The 25,918-nt window shown below is 44.2% G+C and overlaps 2 protein-coding genes across 4 annotated transcripts in view; both read left to right on the top strand.

Annotated features, from left to right (window-relative positions):
* Window positions 1-875: 875 nt before the first annotated feature.
* On the top strand, window positions 876-20,786 carry EXD2 (exonuclease 3'-5' domain containing 2). Of its 3 annotated transcripts, none has more exons than XM_074909698.1 (10): window positions 876-951; window positions 10,354-10,495; window positions 11,399-11,655; window positions 12,677-12,803; window positions 14,156-14,481; window positions 16,720-16,826; window positions 17,040-17,175; window positions 17,904-18,260; window positions 19,447-19,700; window positions 20,208-20,786. In XM_074909698.1, the coding sequence occupies exons 3-9, from the start codon at window positions 11,441-11,443 to the stop codon at window positions 19,661-19,663; spliced, it is 1,485 nt and encodes a 494-aa protein (XP_074765799.1). In that variant the 5' UTR covers window positions 876-951; window positions 10,354-10,495; window positions 11,399-11,440; the 3' UTR covers window positions 19,664-19,700; window positions 20,208-20,786. The 3 variants fall into 3 exon arrangements, with proteins under 3 accessions (XP_074765799.1, XP_074765800.1, XP_074765798.1); XM_074909699.1 differs by lacking the exon at window positions 876-951 and adding an exon at window positions 8,732-8,792; XM_074909697.1 differs by lacking the exon at window positions 876-951 and having other exon boundaries at window positions 8,836-10,495.
* A 3,009-nt stretch (window positions 20,787-23,795) lies between these two features.
* GALNT16 (polypeptide N-acetylgalactosaminyltransferase 16) overlaps window positions 23,796-25,918 on the top strand; it is a 97,590-nt gene continuing 95,467 nt past the window's right edge. The window contains exon 1 of the mRNA XM_074909703.1: window positions 23,796-23,903. Within this exon, the coding sequence (XP_074765804.1) occupies window positions 23,820-23,903 (84 nt within the window). The 5' untranslated portion in view covers window positions 23,796-23,819. The remainder of the gene's footprint in view (window positions 23,904-25,918) is intronic.

Here is a 25,918-nt window from a genome sequence, read left to right as displayed (position 1 = left end):
CCATGGCAGAGAGGTGTTAGACACTCCGCCGCTTCCTGATCCCGCTGGCTCCTCCCCGCTCCCCTCAGCAGCTGATCCTCAGCTGCAGCCCGCGCCTCCCGGCCCGGCTCTTAACGGTCGCGCCGCCGCCGCCGCTTTTTAACTGGCTCCTGTAGCGGTAGTGGGGGCACGGGGGAGTTCGCCACTCCGAGGACATGCGGGAGTGCGGTCCCTGCCGTTACCGCTCGCGGCCGCGTCCAGGGGTGGCCCGGCCCGGCCCGGCTCGCCCCGCCCCGGCTCGCCCGAGGGGCTTGGAGGCCGGAGCGGGCGGGCGGGCAGGTGCGACCGCCGCGAGCGGGTGTCGTCCCCGGTCGAGGCGAATGGGCAGGGACCGCTCCGGGGCCGCGGGGTCTTGCGGACAACGCACCGGAGAGAGGATGAGGGAGGATACACCCCAGCTGCCTGGGGTTTGTCCTCTGTAAATGCTGAGGGATTTCCAAAAAATCGCGTCTTTAGAATTTTGCTGGGTTTTTTTACAGGGCTCTTGAAGGGTTTATTGATTGTTTACTCCTGCTCCTACGCGAGCAACACTGAAAACAGGAGGGTTGTTCCTTCTCAAGTAAGTAGATCTCTCTGCAGCCCCAGAAGACTGGGGCTTTTCTTCTCTTACCCTTGGGTATCAACAAAGCTCTAAAAGGCAGTGGGCTAAACAGGTGGAACTGTTCTCTGTTGTCCTTCGCCGTTTTACAACACCCTACCCTCTGCGTTGGTGGGGAAAAATAACCTTTTGTCTTTCACAGGACTCTGTCCCTCGCGTGCAACATCTGATGCCGTGTCAGACACCGGGAGTGCCGTTCCAGAGTAACGTCCTGGGGGCGCAGCACAGATCCCCCGCTCCCACCTTGCAGCATCTGACCGCACACTCCCTGCGCACAAGGTGAATAGTCCTGACCTGCAGCTTGAAACTTTCAGGTCAGTATTTCCCCACAGATGCAGGTGAACTGGCACCAGTACTTAGTTTTCGGAATACGAGGAATTAGTCTGGCAGTCCTGGCCTTCTTTGTGTGAAACTGCATCTCCCTGGGACTTAAGAGTTTCCAAACTTTAAAACAAATAAACAAACAGAAGAACCCTTCCTGACATAAACTGTGGCATGGCGTTATTTCTGAGTGCTGTGAGACTGCTGCCGTGTTCCTGTGACAGATTTTCAGTTGAAATTGAAAATATTACATTCTAGAAAGTCAGTTAAGTGCTTTGGGTTTCTTCTTTATTAAGATTATAGACAGAATTTGGAATCGTATAAACCATGCTTTTTAGTTGACAATACCATAGTGTTACTTTTAATATATAACAAAAGACAATAACAAACTTTTCCTTTTAACCGGGGGAAAAAAAAGTAAGAAAATGTATTAAAAAAATACAGAACACTTCTCAACATTTCAACTTTTTTATATAGCTTTTGCTATATGTGATATCAGTAGGTATAAACGTCAGAACTTAATTGCAGATATAATAATAACAACTTGAGAGGAATATCCAGACACATTCTGTTAACTGTTTTCTGTTAGAATGATAATTAACAATGCTGATATTGAAATGAAAACAATTAGTTAATCTCTTTGTATCAGAGGTATATGAAGGTTTTTTTCTAGTTACAGTTGTTGATGGCCAACTATTGCTATGTAAAATGTCTAGCAAGTCTCAGTATAGAGAGGCAAAGACCCTGTCCATCATGATTTGTGTTTATTACCTTAGCTTCAGACACAGGTAAATAGCACTGGTATAAATCATATTTTATAGCTTTTTTGCTTGCATGCCATGGAATTCTGCAGCATTACAATTATATCAGAAACTGTTGCTTGCTTCTGAATTCCCAACATAGGTAAGTGGCATTACATTTTTCTACCTGTAGACTCTAAACTGAGTCCATTAGTTTGTATTCCATTTTCTCCTCTATAATTTTCATACCGCTCACATCATCATATGATATGAGAGCCTTCCAGAAATAAGTTACCGAATCATAGAATTACAGACTGGTTTGGGTTGGGAGGGACCTTAAAGATCATCAAGTTCCACCCCCCCACCATGGGCAGGGACACTTTCCACTAGACCAGGTTGCTCAAAGCCCCGTCCAACCTGGCTATGAACACTGCAGCTGTCACTTTTGTCACATGTGGTTCACTTTTTTCCTGAAGTGATGTTCAGTTTAGATGTCTTCTGGTTTCTGTATTGAAATAAATAGGTGTAGGAGCCTTCCATTTGAAATGCAACACAATAAAATCTCTGGTATTTTTCCTCCATGGTCTGGATCTAGTCTCTAGGAAAGCTGTGTACTTACATGATCAAATAGAAATAAAATTATTTCCTAAACCCCCAGTTCAAGGATTTTCAGGAAAGGTTTAACTGAGGTTTTTTTAATCACATTTGAAAGCAATCAGAAAGAAGATACCATGTTGTCAGAATTGGAAAGAAAAATTATAGAAGACTGCCAATCTGTTCTGCTAAATGCAATATTCTCTCACATGACCATAGAAGTTTTTTAAAAAAAAAGTGTTGGCAAGCATTCTTTTCACTCTCTGATTCCTTTGTCTAAATTAATTTTGAATATAACACGTCAGGAAATTCTCATGACCTATGCTGGTAACATTTTCCTTTGAAAATAACATCTTGCTGTGTTAATCATGCTGGAGTGCTGTAATCTCTTTAAAACACATACGCCATTGGCCTGAGTCATGCTGAAGTAGCATCAATGAAGCATCTTTTTCTACTTTAATAGGAGCCTTCTGCAACTTGGAATGGAATTGAGGTATGGACAGTACTTAGTCAAATAGAGTGGACTTCATCAAGTTACTGTTCTGTTGGGCGTGTTAAGACATGAGATGCTGTACTGAGACTGTCTGAATGTCACCAGCCAAACTGGATTGAGCCTGGCCAGACTCCATAGGCAGAGTAAGTCAGGGTCTGTACACACTGCTTGAGCAGCTTCATTCTCTAGGGTGTTCATAGTCTCCTCCATGCCTCAAAAGCAGCATGAAATAAAACACAAAACATGTTCTGACTGGAATTTCAGCAAGTAGGGAATAGAGGGAAGGAGTCAACTGGAAAGGAAATGGGAGATGATGAACAGCATGGTGACTTTCTGTAGATGCACTGGGAAATGAAGATGAGTTTGATGTAATACGGAAGAAGGAACTAGTAGAATACTTCAAATAGAGAAGTGATGTGGTCAGAGTAATGATGTACATAAACAATCTTGGGTTGTGGTTTCAGTTGCTAATGCCAGGGCTGTGCACAGCCCAGTCTCCCAGCAGCACTAGATCGATCTGGATCAGGTATGACCATGGTGTCACATTGCTCTTGCATTAGCTCCTGCCCATGCTACAGAGTTTTTGTTCTGCCTCTGGAAGGACTGACAATACCTGATCTGGTTTTAATGTGTGCTGGTACAAAATTATCCTTTCAGCATTTTTTCTGAACAAATTTGAATTGGCAGGGTAAGTTAAGTTGCATGAGTGGTTTCTGTTTGATGGCTGTGGTGTATTTGATCAGTAAAAGGAAGCCTACAGTCAGCTTTATTGTCAGACCATGACATTTACAGCAGTTGATGGTTGATGTGTTACGGGCTCTACTGAAGAGAGAGAGGTATTGGGGTAGTCTAGGTATGGAAGCAAGAGACCTCAACAAGGGTCTTCGTTGCACAGATGGATCAAAGGCCTTTGTCCTAGAGATGCCATATAGAAGAAGTCTAAAACTTAGATGTACCCTGAGTGCTAAGATCGACAGAGAGGTTTCAGAGCTGAAGGTTGATATACAAGCTCAAGTTGCAGGTACTCACAAAGATAATAAGAGGGCTTTCAGAGAAGAGAAAGAACTGTGTTCTAGCTCTGCTGAGCTTTAATTTCCTGCTAGTCATGCACAGAAGAGAGAAAAAGGCTATCATTTGGGTTTGGATAGAGGGAGATCACTCTGGGGAGAGGAGCAGATCTGTAAATCATCTGCAGAGAGATGTTAGTTGTATTTCTACTTCAGATGAGATAATTTAGAGATAATGATGGGAGGATAAAAGGAGAAGACCAATGATACAGCTCTGTCAGCAAATAGGGCTTAGGTGAAAAAAAAAAGTGTTAAGCATGATTGATTGTGTTAAGTCAGAGAGGATGAGGTTTAAATACTTTTTTTTTTTGTCAGCTCTGTTGAACCTTTGAATGGTTTTGGTTAATCCAGAGTAGAAATGGAGAAGTTTGGACACTGATAGTTAGATGTCTATGGAGTGAGTCTAGAAGTGAGAGAGAGCAGTTATTAGGAAAGTGGGTCTGAGTCAAGGCTTTTATTGATTTGTTTTTTACCATTTTTTTATTTTTGAAGGGAAATGGAAACAAAGGACGGTAAACCAAGAAGACTATGTCATATTTTAGCCATATCATTTTAAAAAAATAATTTTGCTTATGGAATTTATTCCCTCTAGTGACAATTAGACGGTTTCTGGGCTTTTCTCCTTTTCCTCACTAATTTCATGGATCAGAAAGGTGGGAAGGACAAGCATTGTTCTCTCAAGTGTCTCCCCTTGGAGCTGTTCAGCTACAGATGTAGCTTTGACATGCAGCTGAGCCAATCTAATGACTTATGGCCACTGAAAGGTGGCTTTATTTTTCTCAGTGGTGTGTTCTGTCCCTTTCTTTGTGCTGATACTGCTACTTATTGGACCTGCTTGTCTGCTGTTTTACTGAGTTCATTTGGTTCATGAAGTGTCTAGCACAGGCTGGTCAGGAGTGCCCTGTGGGGAGCAGAGTTTTGGGAGATGAGAGATGTCACCTTCTTAGCAGTCATGAACTGTGAGGCCTTCTGTGTGCCTTCTGGAACTGAGTCACTGGGATAAGTTAAGCAGCTCTTCAAGAAACGGAATTGTGAAATTCCTCTCTATTCCTACATAACCAATGAAAGAGCTGGTGATTAATAAATAAGTTGATGATGATCAGTGTTAATACAATTCATCCTCTTAGGATCAATCTGGTAGCTCACACCTCTGAACAGTTTTTTCAGATTCTTTGTGAAACCTGGCAGTGAATTACCAGTGAGTTACCACTGACTCATCTTTTGATTTAGGATGTTTTTCACTGAGATCTGGCTCTATGGTGAGATAGTTCAAGGAGTTAAACCAGAAGAAAACTCTGGGTTTTTGTGGTGCTAGCTTCCTGCTCGCTTAATTGCTTGAATCAAACTGGCTCCAGTGTTTGCAGAAGTGGGGCATCAGAAGAATGCCTACAGGTGGAAGGAGGAAGCAGAATCTCCTTTTCAATAGGAGCTAATTCTTCTATCCATCTTGTTGCAATGTGAAACTCCACCTTTAGGATGTGGCCTCACAGCTGATTGATCTCATTCTGACTTTTTGATGAAAGAAGTGGTCCTACTGCCTCCCTGGTATCAGCCCTGTTAGAACAAACCCTGCTCAAAATGACTTGCTGAATATGTATGTAGTCATGGGGTTACTAGTGTTGACATGAGGAAGATAAATCACATTAGGAGTTGAAATGTGAATTTGGCTTTCTCCTGTAACTTGGGATGGGGCCCCAAATAGATAGTTATTAATGAGCTAGCGGGGACTACACGCTCTCTGCTTATTGTCTAAGTCTTGACTGGAGCCTCTTTCTTCTCATATTCTACAATCATTGATTTACCTCTGAACACTGAGTCATTTACCCTAGTCTTCTCCCTGTTAAAGGGTGAGCTAATGTGATTATGTTTTTTTTTTTTCCCCGTGATCAGCAGAACAAGCAAAGCCTGGTTTCCTATGGACTTAACCTGATGTGGCATTGCTGTGTGGATTCACATGTATGTCCAGCAGTGTCTGCACATGCTTGCTATTTTGAGTGACAGCTTTATTAGGATCTGTTTAATTGATTTGGCTTTGTATTTCATTACCTTTGTTCAAATGTAGATGGAATTGGGCAATGGCTTAAACATGCTTTTTGGTCAAGGAAAGGAGGGAAGAAAGGGGACCTATAGGCAGAAATACCAATTGACAGTGTAATTGCGTAAGCCTGTTTTCCTTAGGAAATTGGGCTAAAAATTAATCTTTTGACAGGGACCTCAACAGAGATCTCAGATCAGGCTACAGAGACAGAAAGAAAAGTATATCTTGCTGTTTGCCATGTAAAGGCTTCCAGTTACCTGCTGCAACAGATTTCTCATAAGTAAGGCTAAGCCAGTGGTTGGTGATTACTCCCTTGGTTACCTTCTCATCTTCAGCAATGTCCCAATCAGGGTCTGGAAACTTGTTTATTTTTGCCAGAGTGCACTCATGCATCAGTTGTTTTCATTTATTTTTAATTTAACCTTTATACTTTAATAAATGGCCACGTAGGTAGTCATACAAGCTGTTAAAGATACTTGTGGTTTACAGGACTCTTGTTTATGTCAGTGATGCCATGAAAAATAAAGGCTTTAAATGCAGCCAAGGATACAGTCCTGTTACTGTAGAAAAACTAGACTCAGGGGTACCATTATATAGCATCTTCTCTGTGAGACTTTCACTGTGTAATAAATGCTGGGGTATTTTATTGTTTTTCTCTCTTTTGTAACTTTACACTTAAGCTCCTATTACCTTAGAAACAAAAAAAAATTTGTAAAAGGAAAAACTGTCCTATTTCAGATTTCTGGGTGGATGCCAGTTAATTACAAATGGGTCCAGCTATGAACAAACTTTACAGGTTTGTTCACATTTGGTTGCTATTCTGAGTTCATCCTGGGTTCTCTTAAGAATGATTTGTCTACCCCATAGCAGGGCAGCTGGATCCTGGAGCCCAGCCACATCAGCTGCTTGGGTCTCCTTCCAGTCACTTGGGCCTTGAAATAAGTCTGTCATGTCCCCAGATGTAAACTTTTTTCCTTGAACGAGTTTACAGCTGGATCAGTTCCCTAATTCTCTGGCCCTGTCATTACAGAAATGCTGCTGCTGAAGTAAGGAGTGAGCAGTCCATCAGGTTGAACAGGAAATGTGGGATTAGCCTTCCAAGTGGCCATCCAGGTTTCTGTTGGATTACAGTGACCATGTAGAGCAAACATTGTATGTGGAGGGAGCTGGGGGGGTGTGTGTGTGAAGGAAAGTGGAAGGGAGAGAAGGAGAGAGAACATGTCCATTTGCCTGTGGAAATTCGGTTATAGCCAGACCCCTCCAGCTTTTTCTCCTGAGCATGCATGTGATGCACTTTTCTCCTGAGCGTGAGTCACGTGGTGAGCTTCAGAGCAGCACTGGCTCCTGGTCAGTAACCTCCTTTTCAGCTGGTCAGCTGTGTCTGCTATGTCGGATCATAGGGGAAGGACAGAGAAGCTGTGGCTGGGTTGTGACTGTGAGGGAGATGTGGGCCTTTCCTGTAGAGAATGAACCAGAGACAAGATGGTCAGTTACTGCAGTGTGTGAGATTGCAATGCTGTTTAACCCCAGTGAATAAATATAAAAATGGATAAAAATTTCTTCACTGTAGAGCAGGATCGAGGGTCTTTGCAGAAAGACTTACTGCACAGAAGCTGTAACTCTCAGGTATAAAACATTTGTACCTTCAAAATACAGACCCAAGTCAATGGAAAACAAACTTTCCTCATGTGACCCCACCAGACATGATTGCTCCATCTTGGCTTAGACCAGGCCTGTAGAACAAGCAGCTGTTTAATGGCCTGGTGGTCTTTTTTCTGACAGGGAGAGTGCCTTATTTGCTCAGAGAAGTGTTCTTCTGGAAACCAGCTGTGTTCCATGTTTGCTATCAATTGGTCCCTACCGCATTCCAGAGTTTAAAAAAAAGTATGGAAAAAAAAAGTGAGCATTCACCTAGACAGAAAAAACACTGCTTCTGTAGAGGCTTTCCCTGGTGACAGCCATTAGCTGCTTTACTGCATCCCTTGGACAATCTGTCTGCTAAATACCAGGTCACTGCTGGGGAGATCCTCCTACCCTCAGGATTACAAGTGGCAAAGTTAAAACAAAATGAAATTTGACGCCGTCAAATTGTCAAAGCAATTTAGAACAGTATTTCCTGTGGTTTTAATGTCTCAAAGAACAGATGCAGCTAGCCGGGGTTCTAACAGCACAAAAGTTAGGAAATACCGGGAATTGCAAAGTAATTGGAAGACACAGGGTGCGGAGATCCCTTTCAGTTGCAATGGAATTTGGGCTGGAAATTTTGCTTTTTGACAATCTTGGTCTCAAGACATGGTGATGATAAACCTGAAGGTGGCAGCTGGCCGTACATTTGCTGTTCCTGTGTTGTGGTGTCACGGTTCTAATGTTCATACTTTTTCCCCACCCAAGAGCTTTGCCATAATTATGCCTCTGTTAAAATCTTAATCCTTTCCACTTGATTTTTCTCCTTTTTATTTTCTTAGTTTGCCACTTTGGAGGTGGCTACGATTTGCTTTTCAGTTTTCCGCTCTGCCTTTGTTCTGTCCCTTCCCCTCTCCCCGCTGCCTCCGTGCCCTGCCTCCCGCGTCGCCTGCCCAGCGCAGTGGCGCTGGCTGCCCCGCGGGGCTGGCCGAGGGTGCGGCGGGGGGGCCCCGAGTGACCGCGGTGGCAGGCCGCGCCGTCCGCGGCGGAGGCGGGCCCGGCAGCCCGGGCCGCCCCGCTGCTGCAGGCCGGGCCGCTACCGAGCGCCGCCGCGCCTCCGCCGCCCGGCCAGCGCTGCCGTACAACATGGCGGCGCCCAGCGCCCGCTCGCGCCGCCGGGAAAGAGGAAGCGTCCCCCACTCTAAGCCTCCCGGTGTGCGCGGCGACTACCCCGCGGGGGCTTCCTGCTGCCGGAGGCATCCGTTCCGCGGAGACGCAGGTAGCGGGTGGGCGCCCCGGCGCGGCGCCCGTGGGCTGGGCGGCGGCGCGGCAGGGGCCGGGAGGGGAGAGGTTGCTGCGCGCAACCCCGGGGGCGGGCCGCGCCGCCCGGTGGACCCTCGGCCGGGCCCGCCGCGCCTCCTGCCTGCTCGGTCCCCGCGGGGGTGGCACGCGGGCCTGCTCCCGGTAGAGCCCCGACCAAGCCTGAAACGGGCAGCGCCTTCGCCCCGGTGCTAAGGGCAGCTGTGGCCCGCCGCCATCCCGCCGGGGCTGCGGGGCGGCCCCGGAGCAGCGCTCCCTGCCCTCTCTGGGGGGGCCTGCGGCGGCCAGGCCCCGGCCCCGCGCCTCGCCCTCGGCCCACGCCGCCCCCGGCGCCTCCTCGGTCCGGGCCGGGGCTTCTCCTGCCGGGGCGGGGTGGGGGGATCCGCACACGCGGGCTGCCCGGATCAGAGGGCTGCGGTTTGCACTGCACCCCCCGGTTCCCGAAGAGGTGGCCGCAGTTGGACCGAGGGCAGAGGCCGTCGGTGCGGGTGGCCGCGTTGCTTTCAGTCTTCTCGCTGAGTTTAAGAAGTGAGAGGAAATGACCTGTCTCTTCACAAGCCTTGGGGCAGGCGTCCGTGGCCTGGATGCTGTCAGCGGTTGTGTGGGGCTGTGGTGGCACCAACGCCACAGCTTCTGCTTGTGTTGAAGAACTTTAAAAATAACACCGTGGGCTGGGGAGATGGGGCTGAAGGAGCGGGATGATTTCATTTTACTGAAGGGAAGCTGAGCTTTTTGTATCATAAAGCGAAGACTATGTTGTAAGTAGATGCTGCTTCTTTAGGGTTTTTCAATGCCTGAAGAGCCGTCTGACTTTAGTGTGAAAGTAATGGATAATGCCCGTTATTTATTAGTGCATGAATGGACATGCTTATTCTGCAGTAATTTCGTCTTTGCCTTGTTTAGCTGTTTAGAACTAGATCAACCTAAAAGATGTTGATAATAGCCCCGACTAGTTTATTTTTGGAATATAATGAGTTTTTGGAAGCATCCAGTTGCACCGGTATCAATCAGTAGATGCCCTGTAAGGTTTTTGGTGGTGTGATCAACAGCAGCATTCGGTCTCCTGATACTGCCCAGTCCACCACTGGAGCAGTGTGTCTTCTGAACCCCAGTCTGTCAAAGTGGGACCCAGTCCTTTATCTGTCAGGATCACGAGGTGTGGCTAGAACCTTGTTATACCAGTGGGTGTATTTAATACCTCTAAACACATTTCATTAAGTTGTCTTTAATTTCCACCTCTCTCATTTTTCTTTGCAGGCCATGATAAAATCCTACAATGCCGTTTTGAGTGGGTGAAGTGAAGGGGGGAAAAGGGGAATAAAAAAAATGCCCAAGCAAACAGCAGTGACGATTACTTTGGCGACCCTGCTGGGTGTTGCAGTGGGGGGCCTGGTTTTGTGGAAAGCAACCCAGCGTCGAAAAGGAAAAGCATGTAGTAGTCAGCGAGAGGAAGCTGTTATAAACTCAGGAGACGAGAAACTGATTAAGGCAGAGGATAAGGAGGTGCTTTCCTTCTTCAGATCTCCCACCTTTTCCTGGGTAGAGAGGACCCCTGGTGCAGACATAGTGATAGTTTCAGAGCAGGAGGATTGGGATCGTGTTGAACCTTTCCTGAAGAAGGAGCTGGAGAAGTGGCCAGTGCTTGGAATTGATTGTGAGTGGGTGAGTGATCAAGAAGTGCCTCTCCTTTAGATTGCAAATTGCAACGGGAAATCATTGAGGGTGGAGTGATTCCTTTGCTTAAATGGATACAACAGGACTGTTGAAACTTGCCTGTGTGATCATCTGTCATGATGGCCGTGAAGTAGCTGCTAATTTTGATTGTTCTCACGTTTAAATTTTTAATTCACTAGTTCTATTAGTTTACTGTACTCGGTGTGATAAATTGACCGTACCAAACATAGTGATAATTGTATGGCTAAATACATCATCATGTGTTTTGTGTAATATCTCTTTAAAGGTGATTTACTCGAATATGCTTGGGTTTACACTATTTTAAGTCCGGCTACATCCTTAAGAATCAATTGTTTAAGAATAATCAAAAGGGAGGATAATGCTGATCTGTAACTCACTGGGACTATCAGAATGCAAAGTTACTCTTCTGCGTGTACGTTTGCCTGTGCGAACTCTCAAAACAGGCTTTGAGTCATTTATAAAAACCTGGCTTTGCTATTATTTTGGCTGGAAATTTATTTACCCCAGTCATTAGTATAAATCACAGTTAAACAATGTGTTAGTCACCCGCTACATAAATATTTATGGCATTGTGCTGATGTGGATTAAGAAATAAATGTGTCTGATTTCTTCCTTCAGCTCAGCTCTGAGGGGAAGGGTAAAAGGGGGAAAGTTTATTTTGTAGGATTGTGGCAAGAAGTAGCTTGGGGACAGTAATACTGTGAAACAGATCAAATGATTTGCAGTAAAATTTGAGAGATGTAACAATACTTGACTGTATGAACTGATAGGTATTTCAGAGGTCTTCAGTGGCCTCTTTTCCAATTTGTTCCAGCTCCAGTATTGCTAATGATAGTGTAACCCAGACGCTGATTTTTGTCTTTGTTTCAGGTATCTGTAGAGGGAAAAGCAAAACCTGTATCCCTCCTACAGATGGCTTCTTCCAGTGGCTTCTGTGTTCTTGTTCGGTTGCCCAGACTTGTTGCCAGTGGACAAACTTTCCCACAGACCCTGTTGGACATCATGGCAAATAGTGCTGTGTTGAAAGTTGGGGTAGGATGCTGGGAAGATGCTTGCAAGTTACTTCATGATTATGGTCTTCCAGTCAAAGGGAGCATGGATCTCCGGTATTTAGCCATGAGACAGCGGTGAGTGTCTGAAGACAGAGGCATCTCTGTTGGAAGCATCACTTGAGTTGAAAATATTTTAAAAGTAATTTGCATATGCTGGAAGGATACCGGGCAGGTAGATCTGGAGTTCACAAAGTGGTTTTAGACCACTTCAGGTTTAGTGGCTGTTGACAATGACAGCCCAAGAACACCACAAGCTTCTGTTCTATGGTCTTAATGGAAATGAAATCTCCATGAAGATTTCATATACTAATTGTGCCCGTTAGTCTTCTCCAGCAGTACCATGTTTCAGCTTTTAAGAAGTCCAGGCACAGTGATGTAATGCAGTGAGAGTGATCACCATGTCAGCTGCCTAGAAGTAAATGTGCCATGGGTTCCCTGTAAGTGGAACTGTTGAATTACAGGATTTATTGAAAAATGACTAAATAAACCAGTTTTATTTTTCTCAATAAATAACAATACTTTCACTGAAAGGTTAAAACTATGATGCCATTTTCTCATCCTTCACTCTTGCTAAAATAAAATGTTTTACTTGGGAGTATTCTTCATGTACAGTATATGTATGCCTGGGTGTGCTATTAGTCATCTGGGGCATGGGTTTGCTGACCCGATGGTGCCTTTTTAGCACTGAGGATGGACTTCTTGTCTTTAGTGGCAAGGATTCCTCCGAGTGGTTCCTGGCTCTCATGCTCGTCGTGAATCCCTGGGGCAGGCGGTCCATCGCTCTGTAATAGACCTCTTCAGTTTGAAAGTGGGTAGTTCAGAACCAAACACTTCAGCTTTAAATGTTACCAACTCCCAGCTTTGCCTGTTTTACGTATTGCAGGCACTAGATGATTACTAAATCTAGAAAAGACATTTTAGCAGAGGGGAGGGAGAGGGCCCGTAAAGCTGATAGGCAACTGTGTGCTGTTTGAGTGGGAGTGCATCATGTGCATGGTGTTCTGTCAGGTTCAGGGTGTATGAGGCCGTCTGAATTTGCATGGGGGTTTAGTTTGGTTTTTAATATGTTTATTTCACTTTCTTTGTTAACCTGAAGGAAGGATCTACTTCACAACTGCCTTAGCCTTAAGTCTTTAGCTGAAAAAGTCCTGAACTGCCCGCTTGACAAGTCTCCTCATGTGCGTTGCAGCAACTGGGAGGCAGAAGAACTGACACAAGATCAGGTGTGTCTTTCACTTCAACTTAGTGTTTTGGGAAGAAAAGCAGTCTTCTTAGTAGAGAATAGGCATTGCAACAAGGGGATCTGAGGCTTCTTTGAGTTCTGTTTCAAAACCTTATATGTGATTGTAGTCTGAAGTTAATTTCAGATTCCGTGCCTGCATTTTCTTCCTCTTCTGTGAAGATAATTTTCTGCTGTTCTCCCTGGATTCTTGACCCTTGTTTTCCTTTAGTCCTGAAAGATCTATAAGGAAAGATCCCTTAAAGAAGTTTTTGTGCACCCAATCCTCACATTTTTATTATTTTCTTTCCTCCAATCTGTAGCAGTGTTGTGGATTAAACTTGGCCGACAACCAAACACCATGCAGCCGCTTGCTCATCCTCCCCTGCCTGGGGGATGAGGGAATAAATTGAAGGGGTAAAGGGAGACTTGTAGGTTGAGATAGAATAAACCAGTAACAATAATAGAAGGTACAAATGGGTAATGCACACCGCAGTTACCACCTGCCGACTGATACCCATCTCATTGCTGGCTAGTGATTCCGCGATACCAGGATCCCAAAACTGCAATCCCAGGAGCGAGAGAGAATCCTCACCTTCTCAGCCAACCCTCCTTTATATACTGAGCATGACGTTACATGACATGGAATATTTCATTGGCCAATTTGGGTCCGGTGCTCTTGCTGTGCACCCTCCCAGCTTCTTGTACAACTGCACACAGGCAGGACGTGGGGAGTTGGAAAGTCCTTGATCTCTTAGCAAGAACTGAAAACATCAGGGTATTATCAGCATTATTCTCATAGCAAATCCCATACTCAATCCAAAACATAGGAGTATTCTAGCTACTAAGAAGAAAAATTAACTCTATCCCAGCCAAAACCAGGACAAGCAGTCATTAGAGAAAAACCATGGAAACCTTCTTCACCATCTTTAGACCATTATGGTTTCCCTGATTGCTCACTTTCTTTAGTCATGCTGCAGATGTCTGCAAAATCCATGACCGGTAGAGGGAGTGACAGGATAAATAACCACACAATATGCCTAGACAGTATGTCTAAAGGGAACTTTTTATTAGGGAGGGCTTGGTGGTGCAGGAGGGTATTTAAGGGCACAACTGACCTGAATTTTTTTTCAGTCCCTTGCAGTTCCTGGGGGCATCCATGAGTATTTCAAATCTGACTGACCCTAAAAATGTGGGGTGTGGTGATGTGAAAGTGTCACCCAACTGTCAGAACTTCACATGAACTTCAAAAGGAAATAAATCCAGCTTCTGGCTCTACTGTACCAAGTGTTAGACTGATAATGTTTGGGAGTGTTTGCTGTTTTTCAGTATCTTGGTGTCTATGCTTTTCTGCAGGTTCTCTATGCTGCTAGGGACGCCCAGGTCTCAGTGGCTCTGTTCCTCCATTTGTTGGAATTTGCCAGCCTCCCTGCCATATCTGAAGGTGAAAAATCTGTCACTGCTTGGGAAAAAGCACTGGGTAAATGCCGGGGCTTGGTGGATATCCCGTTTAAAGGAAGAAGGAGTGGCAGTACAGGAGAGGAGAAGAGTGGAGAAGGACGCTCCCCTCAGAAAACAAAGAATCGGAAATCTTCAGTGAATGGCCAGCCCTGTGGCAGTCAGCAAGTGAGAGATCCGAGGAGGCAGAAGCGAAAGCCTCTGGGCATGGGATATTCTGCACGGTAAGTCTGTGAGCACATTTTGCTCTTTGCACCGCTGATGGAAAACACTGAATGATGGCTCATGCTCTATTCATTAAACAAAGCGGATAATATGAGCTAGGAAACGAAATATAGGACCTAACAGTCATGGGAGCCAGATCCTGTTCTGTTTTCCTCATTTCCTTCTAGGGTGGTATTGAAAGTGGGAGCAGCACTTGGATCTGTACCAGGTCATGAGCAGGTTGAGGTGTTTTGTCTTCAGCTTCTGCCCTTCCTTCTCCCTTGGAGGCGTTAGCTGGAGGCTGTTGGCTTTCTGGGTGGCATTTACTGCCCAAGCAGCTGTGCCCTCTCTCCTCCAGGGAAGAGGTGGCAACTGCACAGAGCTTGTCCTTTCAGCAGGATCTGCCTCGTGGGCTGCTGTTTGTACTGTGCTGCCCCAGGTCACTGCAGCCACGGGGATGTCAGGGTACTGAGCAGAGCTGAAAGCTAAGGTTAGGAGGGGTGAGACACCTAATGTGAGGTGCCAGAGGGCACAGGAGCAGCCTGTGGCAGCATCAAAAGCACTGCACTTCTGTGTTGGCCAGGGAGGGAGAGGAGGGGGAAAAGTATGACTTTGGCCTTGCAGAGGCAGATGTTTCTGGATTCAGGTTCCCTGTGCCGCTGGTAGTTTTATGGAGCAAATCATAAATTCTTATGGCCTTTTGCTAATGACAGTTCAGTTGCTTTTAAATTGAAACAAGTTGGAGAAGTCTCTTTAAGCTCAATGCAGTGAAAGACTTGGAGAGCTAGTATGTTTGGTTTTGTTTGCGTACAATCTAATCAAGTTTATCACTGGATATAGGAACACAAATTGTCTGTAATTACCATTTGGAAAGAAAACCAGTCATTTTAGTTTTTTTTTTCTCCTTTTCAAGTTTATTGGATTGGCAATAGAGACATTTTAGTGTAGTCAATAATATTGATTTCATTAGCAGTCATTAACAGTATTGCGTTGTACCCAGCAAGTCCCTCCAGATTTTTTTGTTTGTTTGTTGAAGCCTGTGCCATACAAAACAGGACTGCACCTCATGGGAGGATTAAAATTTAAACAAAATTGCATTCCAAGCTAAATTGAGATCTCCTCGTGTTTGTTTGTTTATTTATTGTTTTTAACCATGCTTGACTTCATGAGGGATCCATAGACCCACTGTTTCTTACAGTGTCTCCAGCAGTGTGTCTGTAATAAGACTGGTGATTTCAAAAGTGCTTCTCCGCTCATTCTTTCTATACTCCTGTTTAGTTTTAATGTTTAATCATTTAGAGTTGGAAAGTACTCAAATCAGCTGAACTGCTGATGCTCAGTGAAAGGAGACCTTCTGTATCATTATTGTTACCCTCTGTGGACCTCGGAAGAAATCCTTCTGTCAGATTATATAGCCTCTGATTCAACCTTTCTAGCTGGTAGAGCTCTGCTGAGTACTTACTGATACGATCTCATTGGAGAGAAGAAAGGGAGCTCACAGTGTATTCTGACATGTCTGTATCCCTGGCTAGTTCCTCCCGTGCTCTCTGAGCCCAGCCCGCTCCGCTCTTCAGTTTTGCTTGAAGGAGGTTGGTAGAGTAAAGAAAAGTTTTCTGCAAAACAGATCCTTCCACACACAGCCACAAGCCACCAGAGACTGCTCAAGCAGGACTTCCCACCACTGACTCGGGTTAGGTGCCTGTGTTTCAGAGGGCCTCAGCTCAGCTTCATGGACGTGTGTTTGGGTTCCCAGTGCTGCAGGAGCCTTTGTAGCATTTCTCATGGATGAATGAGGTAGCTGCTGTTCACACAAAGTTTTAGAAAAGTCACCTTAATAAAGCATTAAAATACAGACAGACAGCTGATCCTTGAAACTGCCTTGCCTGTCTTTTAGCTTATTCTTAGCTCATCATCCTTCTTGACTCCAGTTCTCTTTTGTTTTCTAATGTAATTTTTTTTTAAATGCTGTCATTATTGATGGTATCTTTTGAAAACTGGGATTCAGAGTTACAATTCTGTTGGCGGCAGGAGAGCAAAGATACCTTACAGTCAGCTGGTGAACCCCAGGTAAGTTTTTAGATGTTTTGCTTTCCTTACCAGCAGCCTGTGCAGTGCTCAGTGGCCTTAAGTGTGTGTTTAGGGGCACTCCTGTGATTTGGAGGAGGCTGCATGATTTGCAGTGTGGAACACATGACTACAGAGAGTTCTGTTTTTTGGCATGCTGTTATAGTTGCTGTAATGTTGCCCTTGTTTCATAGAAAATCTCCACTGTATGACAACTGCTTCCTGCATGCACCAGATGGACAGCCCCTGTGCACTTGTGATCGCAAGAAGGCTCAGTGGTATCTAGACAAGGGAATTGGAGGTGAGCATACCAATTTTCCTGTTGGTATTTGAAATATAGGGGTTTTTTTTTCCTTGTTTCTTCAATAAATGGGCATGATTTTTTTTGTATTCTTTTGTATCGAAAATATGGTTGGGTATTCACTAGGATGATTCCTGTGTTTTAGCATCATTATTTTAGCTTTCAGATACAAATTTGTCTTGAATATTCTCTTATTTGCCTTTACCTTTTCAGAGCTAGTTAGCACAGACCCATTTGTTGTGAAGCTGCGGTTTGAGCCTTCAGGACGTCCTGAGTCTCAAGTTGATTATTATCTGACAGTCAAAGAGAACCTGTGTGTTGTTTGTGGCAAGCGAGAATCCTACATCCGGTGAGTTGTTTAGTGGGATAGGAGAAAAATGCATCTTTTAAAACAGGACGGAGGTCTGCATCTAGTTTGACATCCAGAAGCTTGGTTAGTGTCCTGAAACATTGTGCTTGTTCACATCTTGGATGGGCTATCACTGTTTGAATGCTCTGTAGTCGTATGTGTCTGGGTAAGTTTGACACAGAACAGGCCAGCCTTTCCTCTTACAGAGGCAGGAGGTATCTATCCTTGGGGAGAACAAAGCATGTGGAACATGTATGTGCTGCAGTTTGAATGGCAGGGGGCAGCAGTATACCAACACACGCTGTTCTGACGGCATCCCTGTCTGAAAATAGCTGTACTGTTCCTTCCACTACTTAATCCATACATTTTTGAGAGGTTTAGGTGAGCCTGAAGCCTGTGAGGTCACAAAGGGTGAGTTGTTTGTCTTTGCAGCTGCTACTGTTTAGCTGAGAGTTATGCTTCTTATAGTGCATTGCTTTATTTATTTTTTTTTACAGTATGAATCAGGGTTTTTTTTAAATTGAAAATTATTAATTTTTGGAAGGGAAAAAAAAAGAGAAATGCAGAAAACATGTGGAGAGAAGTACAAATAGAAAGAAGTTGCACACCTATTCTTTGTTTTCCTGGACTTTTAGTATTAGTTGGCCCTTTGTGAGCCAGGATGAGGATGAACTGGGAAGTGGCAGCTCCAGGCAAACGTAATGAGCTGGCTGGTTTATATTCCCTAGGAAGAACGTTGTTCCTCATGAATACCGAAGACACTTCCCCATCCAGATGAAAGACCACAACTCCCACGACGTGCTCCTACTCTGCACGTCCTGCCATGCCATCTCCAATTACTATGACAACCATCTCAAGCAACAGCTGGCTGAGGAGTTTGGTGCCCCCATCGGCTCTGAGGAGGGTGTGCGTCTGCTGGAAGACCCTCTGCGCAGGCAAGTGCGCTCAGGAGCTCGGGCCCTGCTGAATGCAGACAGCCTGCCTGACCCCCGAAGGGCAGAACTTCTGCAAAGTATCAAGGACTTCTTTAACACAGAGGCAGTCACCCCAGAGATACTCCAGGAAGCAGCTGGTCTGGAAACCAGGTATGACAAGCCCATCAGTAAATGTGACATTTTAGTCATTTATGTTTTCATATAAGTTCAACAGAAAGTTGTCTACACACAGAGTTTGGGTAAATTTTACTGCAACAATATAAAAGAAGATCCAGTAGGATTTGCAGAGTTGAGGATCACACATGCTGACTTCTGCCCATGCCCCCAAGTTTTTTAATGAAAATAAGACAAAATCCATTGCTGTTCTTGGGATATTGATGTATCTTCCCTAAAATAATGGTGTCAAGTTAAGGAGTCTGAGACTAGTCAGAGTTGATGTGCACAAGAAAAATGAGCCTTTTAGAGGCTCATTTATTTTATGTTGTGAGCATAACTTTATCACTTTTATAAGCCTGCAGAGTCTAGATTTATGTTTTGATAAACTTCACTAGAACGTAAGGATAGGAAGAAGACAATTGTTTGTGCTGTAGCCTAAGGCTCTAATCAGAAAAGCACACTCTGCATTTCTTACTGTGTTTTTGTTTTTATATATTCCTTTCTCCCCTTAAAGCAGCAGTGGTCTGTGAACTGCAGCTCTTGTTTCTTCCCCTCTTTCCCTTTCTCTTCCAGCAATCTCCTTACGTTCTTGCTCTCCATCATCCCCTCCACTGTTTTGCACATCTTCTGAAGGACAGATAAGGGAGGGAGACTGAAAGACAATCATATCAGAAGTCTTCCTCCTCCTCTTTCTCAAAGCCTTCCCAAATATCTTTTCTTAATAAGTATCTGGTCTCTGTCTGCGCAAAATCAGTATTTTCTTCTTGTTATGCTCACTGTTGTTTGTAATGTGCCAGTGTTATAACTCAGAACCTATCCAGGCAGGGAATTCGGCAGCAGGATCAAGGCTCTGGAGTGTCATACAGTTCTTGCCTTGAGAAATTTGCAGTCTGTCTCCTGAAGAGTTTGTAATGGACCTTGAGAGCTTTGTGTTTAGTATTGTTATAAAAGAATAACACTTCTCTGTTCAAAGAAGCCAGCTTCCCAGTGTAACTATGTTCCAAAATGCAGTCTGGCATTGAAGCAAAGCTTAAAACTCTCCCTCTTGCTTAGTTTACCATGTGTCTGCAATTAAATTCTGCAGCTGAGGGTATCTTCAGTGTCATGCTGTTCACTGGAGACAAGTCTAGGGTCTGACAGTGGGTTTGTGTGAAAATAAACTCTGCTTGTGTCCTGGCAGGATCTGGAATGAGAGCTACATGCCGCATGGACTGAAGGTGGTGCAGTGTTTTGCTAAAGGAGGCCTGCGCTCCCTTATGCAGTTGGAGAGACGCTGGCGGCAGCATTTCTTGGACAGCATGCAGCCCAAGCACCTCCCAGAGCAATGGTCAGTGGACCATAACCACATGAAACTGATCCGAAAGTACGGGGAGGATCTTCAGATCGAGCTGTCATGAAACTGATTTCCTGGGCTCCAGATAGTGTCTAATGGATGTACGTAACTGAAGGTGGAAGGACTATTTTATTTCTATGTCTCCACTAACATCTGGGCCTGCATTTGCAAACAGGCAGCAGTAGATCTGCCAGATCTGGTGTTTTATGGAGTTAAATCCAGTGACTTGAATTTTCAGGTGGTTTGGAATTTTTAATCCTAGTGTGTCACCAACTAGTTCAGTGCAAGAGCAATATGCTAAGGGAGCTTGTCTTCTCAAAGTGACTATGGAGAGCTATTTTCTACCCCCAGGATGTCTGATGCCTCCAGACTGTTTCTCTTAAAGAGGAGCACAATATAGATACATTTCCAGGTTTTCTGACAGGTACATCTGCACCCTTGGCTGCACCTTGAGAGTCTCCTGATAAAAGTCTGTCTTTACTTTCAGTGCAGTTGTTGTCATATGACTTCTGCTCAGAGAAGACTCCCTGCCAGAGAGAGATTCCTTGTTTGGAAGTGGCAAAGAAACATTACCTTCTCATTACCTTTTTTTTTTTTTTTTTTTCCAGATTCTGAGCTGTATCAGCATGGCAGATAGGCCTCAATGAGTCTCCTGGTGGAAGGTGCCTGATGAGAAGTGACACTGACTCTGGCAGTATGGAAGCACCCAGCTTCCAGCAACACAGTCTATGAAAAAACATCCTTTCGTAATTCCACTTGTTTCTTACGAATAACTCTTGGTGGGTACCTTTTCATAGCAGACTGAAATGAGGTCAGGTGTCTTAAAAAGGATGAGAGGAAACAAATGTCATTTAAAGACCAGAATCTTTTAAGAAGTCAGACCATGTGTGGCAGAAAACCGGAAAACCTGGTGTTCTGTTCCTGGATTTGATGTGTGTGGTGGTGAACAGGTCATACTCTCTCTATGCCTGTTTCCGTGTCTCTAAAATGGGACTAATACTACTTAAATATCTCACAAGGGTGTTGTGAGGTTTAACTCATGTTTTTGTAAAATGCTTTGAAAATATAAGCTAGTCTATGCTAATTATTACTGTTGTTTTTTAAAATGTGCTGCTGTCTTTCTTAAATAATCATGTTTTTTGCCTGTTGCTAGATCTTAGTTAAATATAACTTTTTTAAAAAACATAGCCCTTTCTGTGAAATCACTTTTGATGATTTTGATTGCATGAGATAAGTGTGCTTCTCTTGAATGAAGCTATGCTCAACTTTTATAGGTCTCTTTAAAGAAGTTTCAGTAAAACTCTTATCATACTTCACACTACTGTGTATAGCACAGCTGACCCATATTTTATTATAACATTTGGGCAGAATCATGGACCTGCTGTGATCGTGGCTGAAACTCTCCCGTATCAGATAATTCAAGATATTTCACAGGCTGGGGTGAAAAACCTGTTTGTAGCAGAGACTGTTTGAGATAAGTAGGAGCCATGGAGAAATGGTACATTAATACTATCCCAGAGGAGCTGCAGTGGCAGCCTGAGCACAAGGAATCAAAGATTCATGATAAATACTACTTATCACAGAGCTGCAAATGAGACCATTTTCATTATAAGGGCAATTTTATTCCTTTCCTGTACCACTGGCAGGTTTTAACAAAAACTGATCTAGTCAAATGTGTTCTATCTCTGTGCTCATTCACACAGCTGATTATAATCTCGGCAAGAGCCTCCTGTCTACAGCAGCAGCTTGGGTATAACTGTTTCTCTCCAGAGCATGTGTTCAGATATTGCTATCTCCTGTCTAGTGCCATCTGATCAGGGTGGTGAGAGCTCTTTGCACGGCTTAGAAACTCCTTTTCAATGATCAGGAGTACAAGGTGTCCACCTCACTTCTTTGTACTGCTTCCCTTTGTTCAGATACAGGAACTCCTGATGAAGCTGTCCTTGTTTAATGGAACCAATGGGCTCACTACAGGGCTTCTGTCTTTTCTGTTTGTTGAGACAAGAAAATGATGTTGAGATAAGAATTGGACTACAGGTCCTCTAAAGTTTAAGAAGTCGGTGGTATCATTGGAGAATTTTGTGGGGTTTTTTTTTTCCGAATTACTTGTTTAGAAATAGAAATTTGCAAGGAAAACTTCATAAGTATTTTCTTAAATAAGATTCTTTGTTGTTTGTAAGATATCCTTAACTTGCATCATTTTTAGTCAACCTGAAAGAGGAAGGGAAGTGATATATTTATTGTGCAGAAATAGATTATTTTTATATGATCATGATTTAAAATTTTCTGCGTCTGAAGATAAAACTTTCTTGTATGTCTTCATCACTAATTGTTATTCAGTAAAAATTTTCTCTTTTACCCCTATTGAAGCTCTTTTTTCCTTTCTTGCATGCCTGCTTTTTCTCTTCTTTGCCTGTGTCTCACCCTGTCCTTATGAGTCCACTGTAGCTTACACTAACACCTGGACCTCACCGTCTGAGTTTCCCTTTCCAGTGTGTTCCCTGATCTGTCTGTCAGAAATTAGCTGAGGAAGAGCCCATGCTGGCAGTGGTACTGTACTTCTAAGCAATGTGATAGCAAGTTTGCTCAGGTATACTTAAACTGTTGTTCTGAGGCTTTCAGTGGATTCAGATGCTGTCCTTGGTCTGGTCGTGCTGGTCAGTCATGCTGGCTACAGATCTACCTTTTTTAAAATACAAACTCGGGTTTTGCTCAGCGTAAGCATTTGTTGCCCCAAGTATCTTACGATACCAGGACCCTCCTGCACTAAACTATGTACATCCATTTTGTTTGCGGGGGGAGAGAATTGCCATGCCTCTCTGTGTGGGCTGGCTTTCACAGTATGGGATTTTTCTTTCCATCACTTGACACTACATTTGTAAGTTTGCCCAAGGTATGCTGTCAGATGGGGCAGAGAAATTTTCCCTTTTACCTGGTGCTTGATGCCATCTCCCTCAAGCTGGTTCTTGCAAGCTCAGCTGCTGAGGTCCCCAAACCTGTCTTGGTTTATGAATTCCCTTCAGAACTTTCCTCCATTCTTGTTTCAGGTGTTTTGTCCATGTGAAATGGATGTGCTTTGCTAAGGATATGACGGGGTACATGTCTTCAGAGACACTCCTCTGAAGCAGGAGTACCAATAGCCCCTCTCGTCGGTTAGCTTGCCTTCCTCCATGGGCTACAAATTGATTTCTGTCTTCCTGAGCACTACAGTTTGCCTTTTTCTTGTTTTTGCAGTAACTCAGACAATATTACAAGGTGCAGGAATTACCAGCCAAGCAACATTTTTGATAGTCTGGCAGTTGGAGGTGCAGTAAGTGCTGCATTTCTGAGCAGACCATACATGACATCTTAATTATGCTGCTGACAGACTTGGCATTTGGAGTGCCTTGGTTTCCCTCATTTGACAGTCTTTAAAGGTTCCAGCTGTCATATCCATGACTGACAGGACTGAAGACAACACATCCCCGTGGGCATCTTGCATTTTTGTCTGTTTGGTATTCACTAATGGCAGGCATGGGAAGCTATTTTCCTATTGCATTTCTATTGCTCTGGCTCCCTAGGGAGTATCCGACCTCTACACTCTCTGTAATGTGGTTTTGGTGGGTTTTTTTCAGTGAAGGCAGCATGGCTAGCCCTGAGAAGCACCTCATTGCCCTGGTACTGTGCCTAAAAATGCCTTTGAGGAGCTGGGCCTTTTGCACGTGCAGAAGGAGTCTCTGTAACAATGAGTCACCAGGAGCCCTCACCAGTGTGCAGTGTTCAGTAGTGTTTTAGAGGCACCTCTATTTTGAATCAGCAGGTCAGTTCTCATCACTGTTCCTTGATCTCCTCCTTCCTTCAGGCCTCTGCACTAGTCCACACCTATACTGCCTTCTTCATTCCCACAGGCTGACACAAACTGTCACCCCCCCATGTTGTTTGGGAATAAGGGCCATTTTAAACCCCTTTCTCTCATTTCTACATAGTGCTGCGTTATTGGCATAAGGGCTTTTCCCCATCCTCAGGGTTATGTTGTTCTGGAGAAAGGGATAAGCAGTTTGAAGTAAGCACAGAGAACTATCCAGCTTTCTCTGTGAGTTAAGGGAGCCACAGTTGCCCTGTTGTATTGGCCCCACATCAAGGGAGTTTTGTTAAATGCTTTTACAGGTAGAGATGGTAATGCAAGAGAACCAACATGGTTAATGTTAGCAAGGGAAAAAAATCCAAAAAGCCAAATAAACATGCGTGGAACAAAACCAGATCCTCCTGTCACTGAATTCCACCATGAAGAGCAGGCAGCTGTGGTAAGGACTTTCTGCGCCAAGGTTAGTGCTGCATCCTCTCTTACAACTGTCACAGTGCTTGTTTCTGTCTTGAATTAGCCAGCATGATACTACCTGGGGTCTCGGTGGTGTTGGTCACCAGGAAATGGAGCAAAACTATCTTTTATTATTTTTCTTTGCAAGCTCTTGGATAAATTTGGTTTTTGAGATGAGAGGTGTAAAGAGAACTGAAAAAAAGAGGATGGAGCCTTTTACTGTAAAATAGAGATGTCATCTTAAGATAACAAGAAATCATTTCCTGAAAAACTCCAGCTTCAGCTATAGATGATATAAAATATGGCTTCTATCTTTGCTTAAAAAGGGGAAAGACTGTGCAGTGATTAAGGAGCAAAAAAAGAAAAGACATTTATATATCTCAGCACAAATGTGACAAGTCTGGGAAGAAGGTATTAGGCAGCTGCCAGAAATTCAGGCTGAAGAGAAAAACTGCCTGTCCAAACTCCCTCCATACAAAACTGCTGCTCTAAGAAGCTGTTTCGCATTGTAGCACACTCTGTGGGGATCTGACATGTATCTGTTTCACATTGATTAACAGCAAGTCCAATTGATTGTCCTTTGAAAAATGCCAAACAGTACTTTGCATCAGCTGAGATCTGCCAGTTGCTCCTCCCTTTTTCTTCTGTGCCCTGACTTTGTCCAGGACTTTTAGCCATAAATAAAAGCAGAGGGACTGACTGCTGGTGTTGTGTGAAAATGAGAGTGGGACCCCCTTTCAGTGCACTGTAAATTAATAATCATTATCCCTACTTGTCTAGTATGGGCTGTGGAGAGCCCAAATCTGAGCTATGTGTGTGTAGTTTTATGTCAGATTTTTTGCTATTCAGATAATGTTTTCCATATGTTTTAAAAGTGTTACACCCTCTACTTTCCCTGTCTGGTTCTCCTGTGATATATGGGTAGTGATACTAGTTGTTTTTTAGCTGCATATCTCAAAGTGCTGTGCTGATGTCTTATAGATCAGCTCCATTTTACTGATATTTTCCCCACACTAGAAGAAGAGTCGGTCCAAGCAGTAAAATTGGAACTTAAGAAATCCTTACAGACCCCTGGAAAATATCAGACTAGACTGCCTGTCTCTTGACAAATTGATTATGGAGGAGAAAACTACATGTTCTGTGCATGTGCTGTGCATGATAGCCATAGGTGGTGCTGACTATTAGACCCTCAAGAATACCCAAATATCTTTTTTTTCACTGCCTTGTAAATGGGCATTAGGACTCTTAATGCCGCTGCGCTCTGTCCCCATTAGTTCCATGCCCCCAGTTCCACTTCACTGCTTTCAGGGTTTCCAGTGTGTAGTGGAATATTGGAGGGTGCTCTTGCTACCAGCAGTGTGGAAGCCCTGCTGCAACTTTGGACAAGGAAGTCATGGAGTAAATACAGGTAGATAGATGTAACAGCTAAAAGAGGTGGGTTATCTCTTTCACCTCACTGGAATAATTGCCAGTTAAAACCTAAAAGACTTCCTGCTAGCCATCATCCTTTAGTTGGATGTGTTTCACTGCCAGCTGTGGCTAGTTGGTAGGTTCATAGCAAAAGCTTATTTCTCATGATGGGCTGCAGCAGCGACAAGGAAGAGAAATTGCTGTAGCTAGCAGGTTTGCACTTGGGTAATAACTTCAATCATCTCTCAGCCTGCCTTGCCCTAAACTTGGCGGGAAAGGAGCTGAGGGAAGCCCAGATGAGTCCTTGTCCTCCTCACTTCCTCTTTTGCTCAGGACCTGCCACTCTGAAAGGTGCGTCCTGTGCTCTGCAGCGCACACCAGCATGGAAATGTGGCTTACGATCAAAGCCCAGAAGAACTGAGTTTGTCTAGCTCAGGGGAAACAAAGAACTGAGGGCCAAGGAGATAAATAAGAAAAATATTGTGGTGAAGAGGAGGGGGATTTTAATGGTCTGCTTTCTAATCTAGCTAGGACAGGACATTATGGACTTAAATGTCAACAAAGGAGATTTAGGCTAGTCAGGAAGAAAGGTTTCCTCATGGTACACATTGC

Source organism: Athene noctua, chromosome 6, assembly GCF_965140245.1.
Source record: "Athene noctua chromosome 6, bAthNoc1.hap1.1, whole genome shotgun sequence".
NCBI classification, from domain to species: Eukaryota; Metazoa; Chordata; class Aves; order Strigiformes; family Strigidae; genus Athene; species Athene noctua.
The sequence above is the reverse complement of the archived record's forward strand: the minus strand, read 5'-3'. Positions and strand labels throughout refer to the sequence as shown.

Excerpts from the sequence above, each read along its gene's own strand:
- EXD2 (XM_074909697.1), top strand. The coding sequence starts at position 10,160 with ATGCCCAAGCAAACAGCAGTGACGATTACTTTGGCGACCCTGCTGGGT. Across the intron at positions 11,656-12,676 it reads TATTTAGCCATGAGACAGCG|GAAGGATCTACTTCACAACT; the intron begins GTGAGTGTCTGA and ends GTTAACCTGAAG. Across the intron at positions 16,827-17,039 it reads TCTAGACAAGGGAATTGGAG|AGCTAGTTAGCACAGACCCA; the intron begins GTGAGCATACCA and ends TTACCTTTTCAG.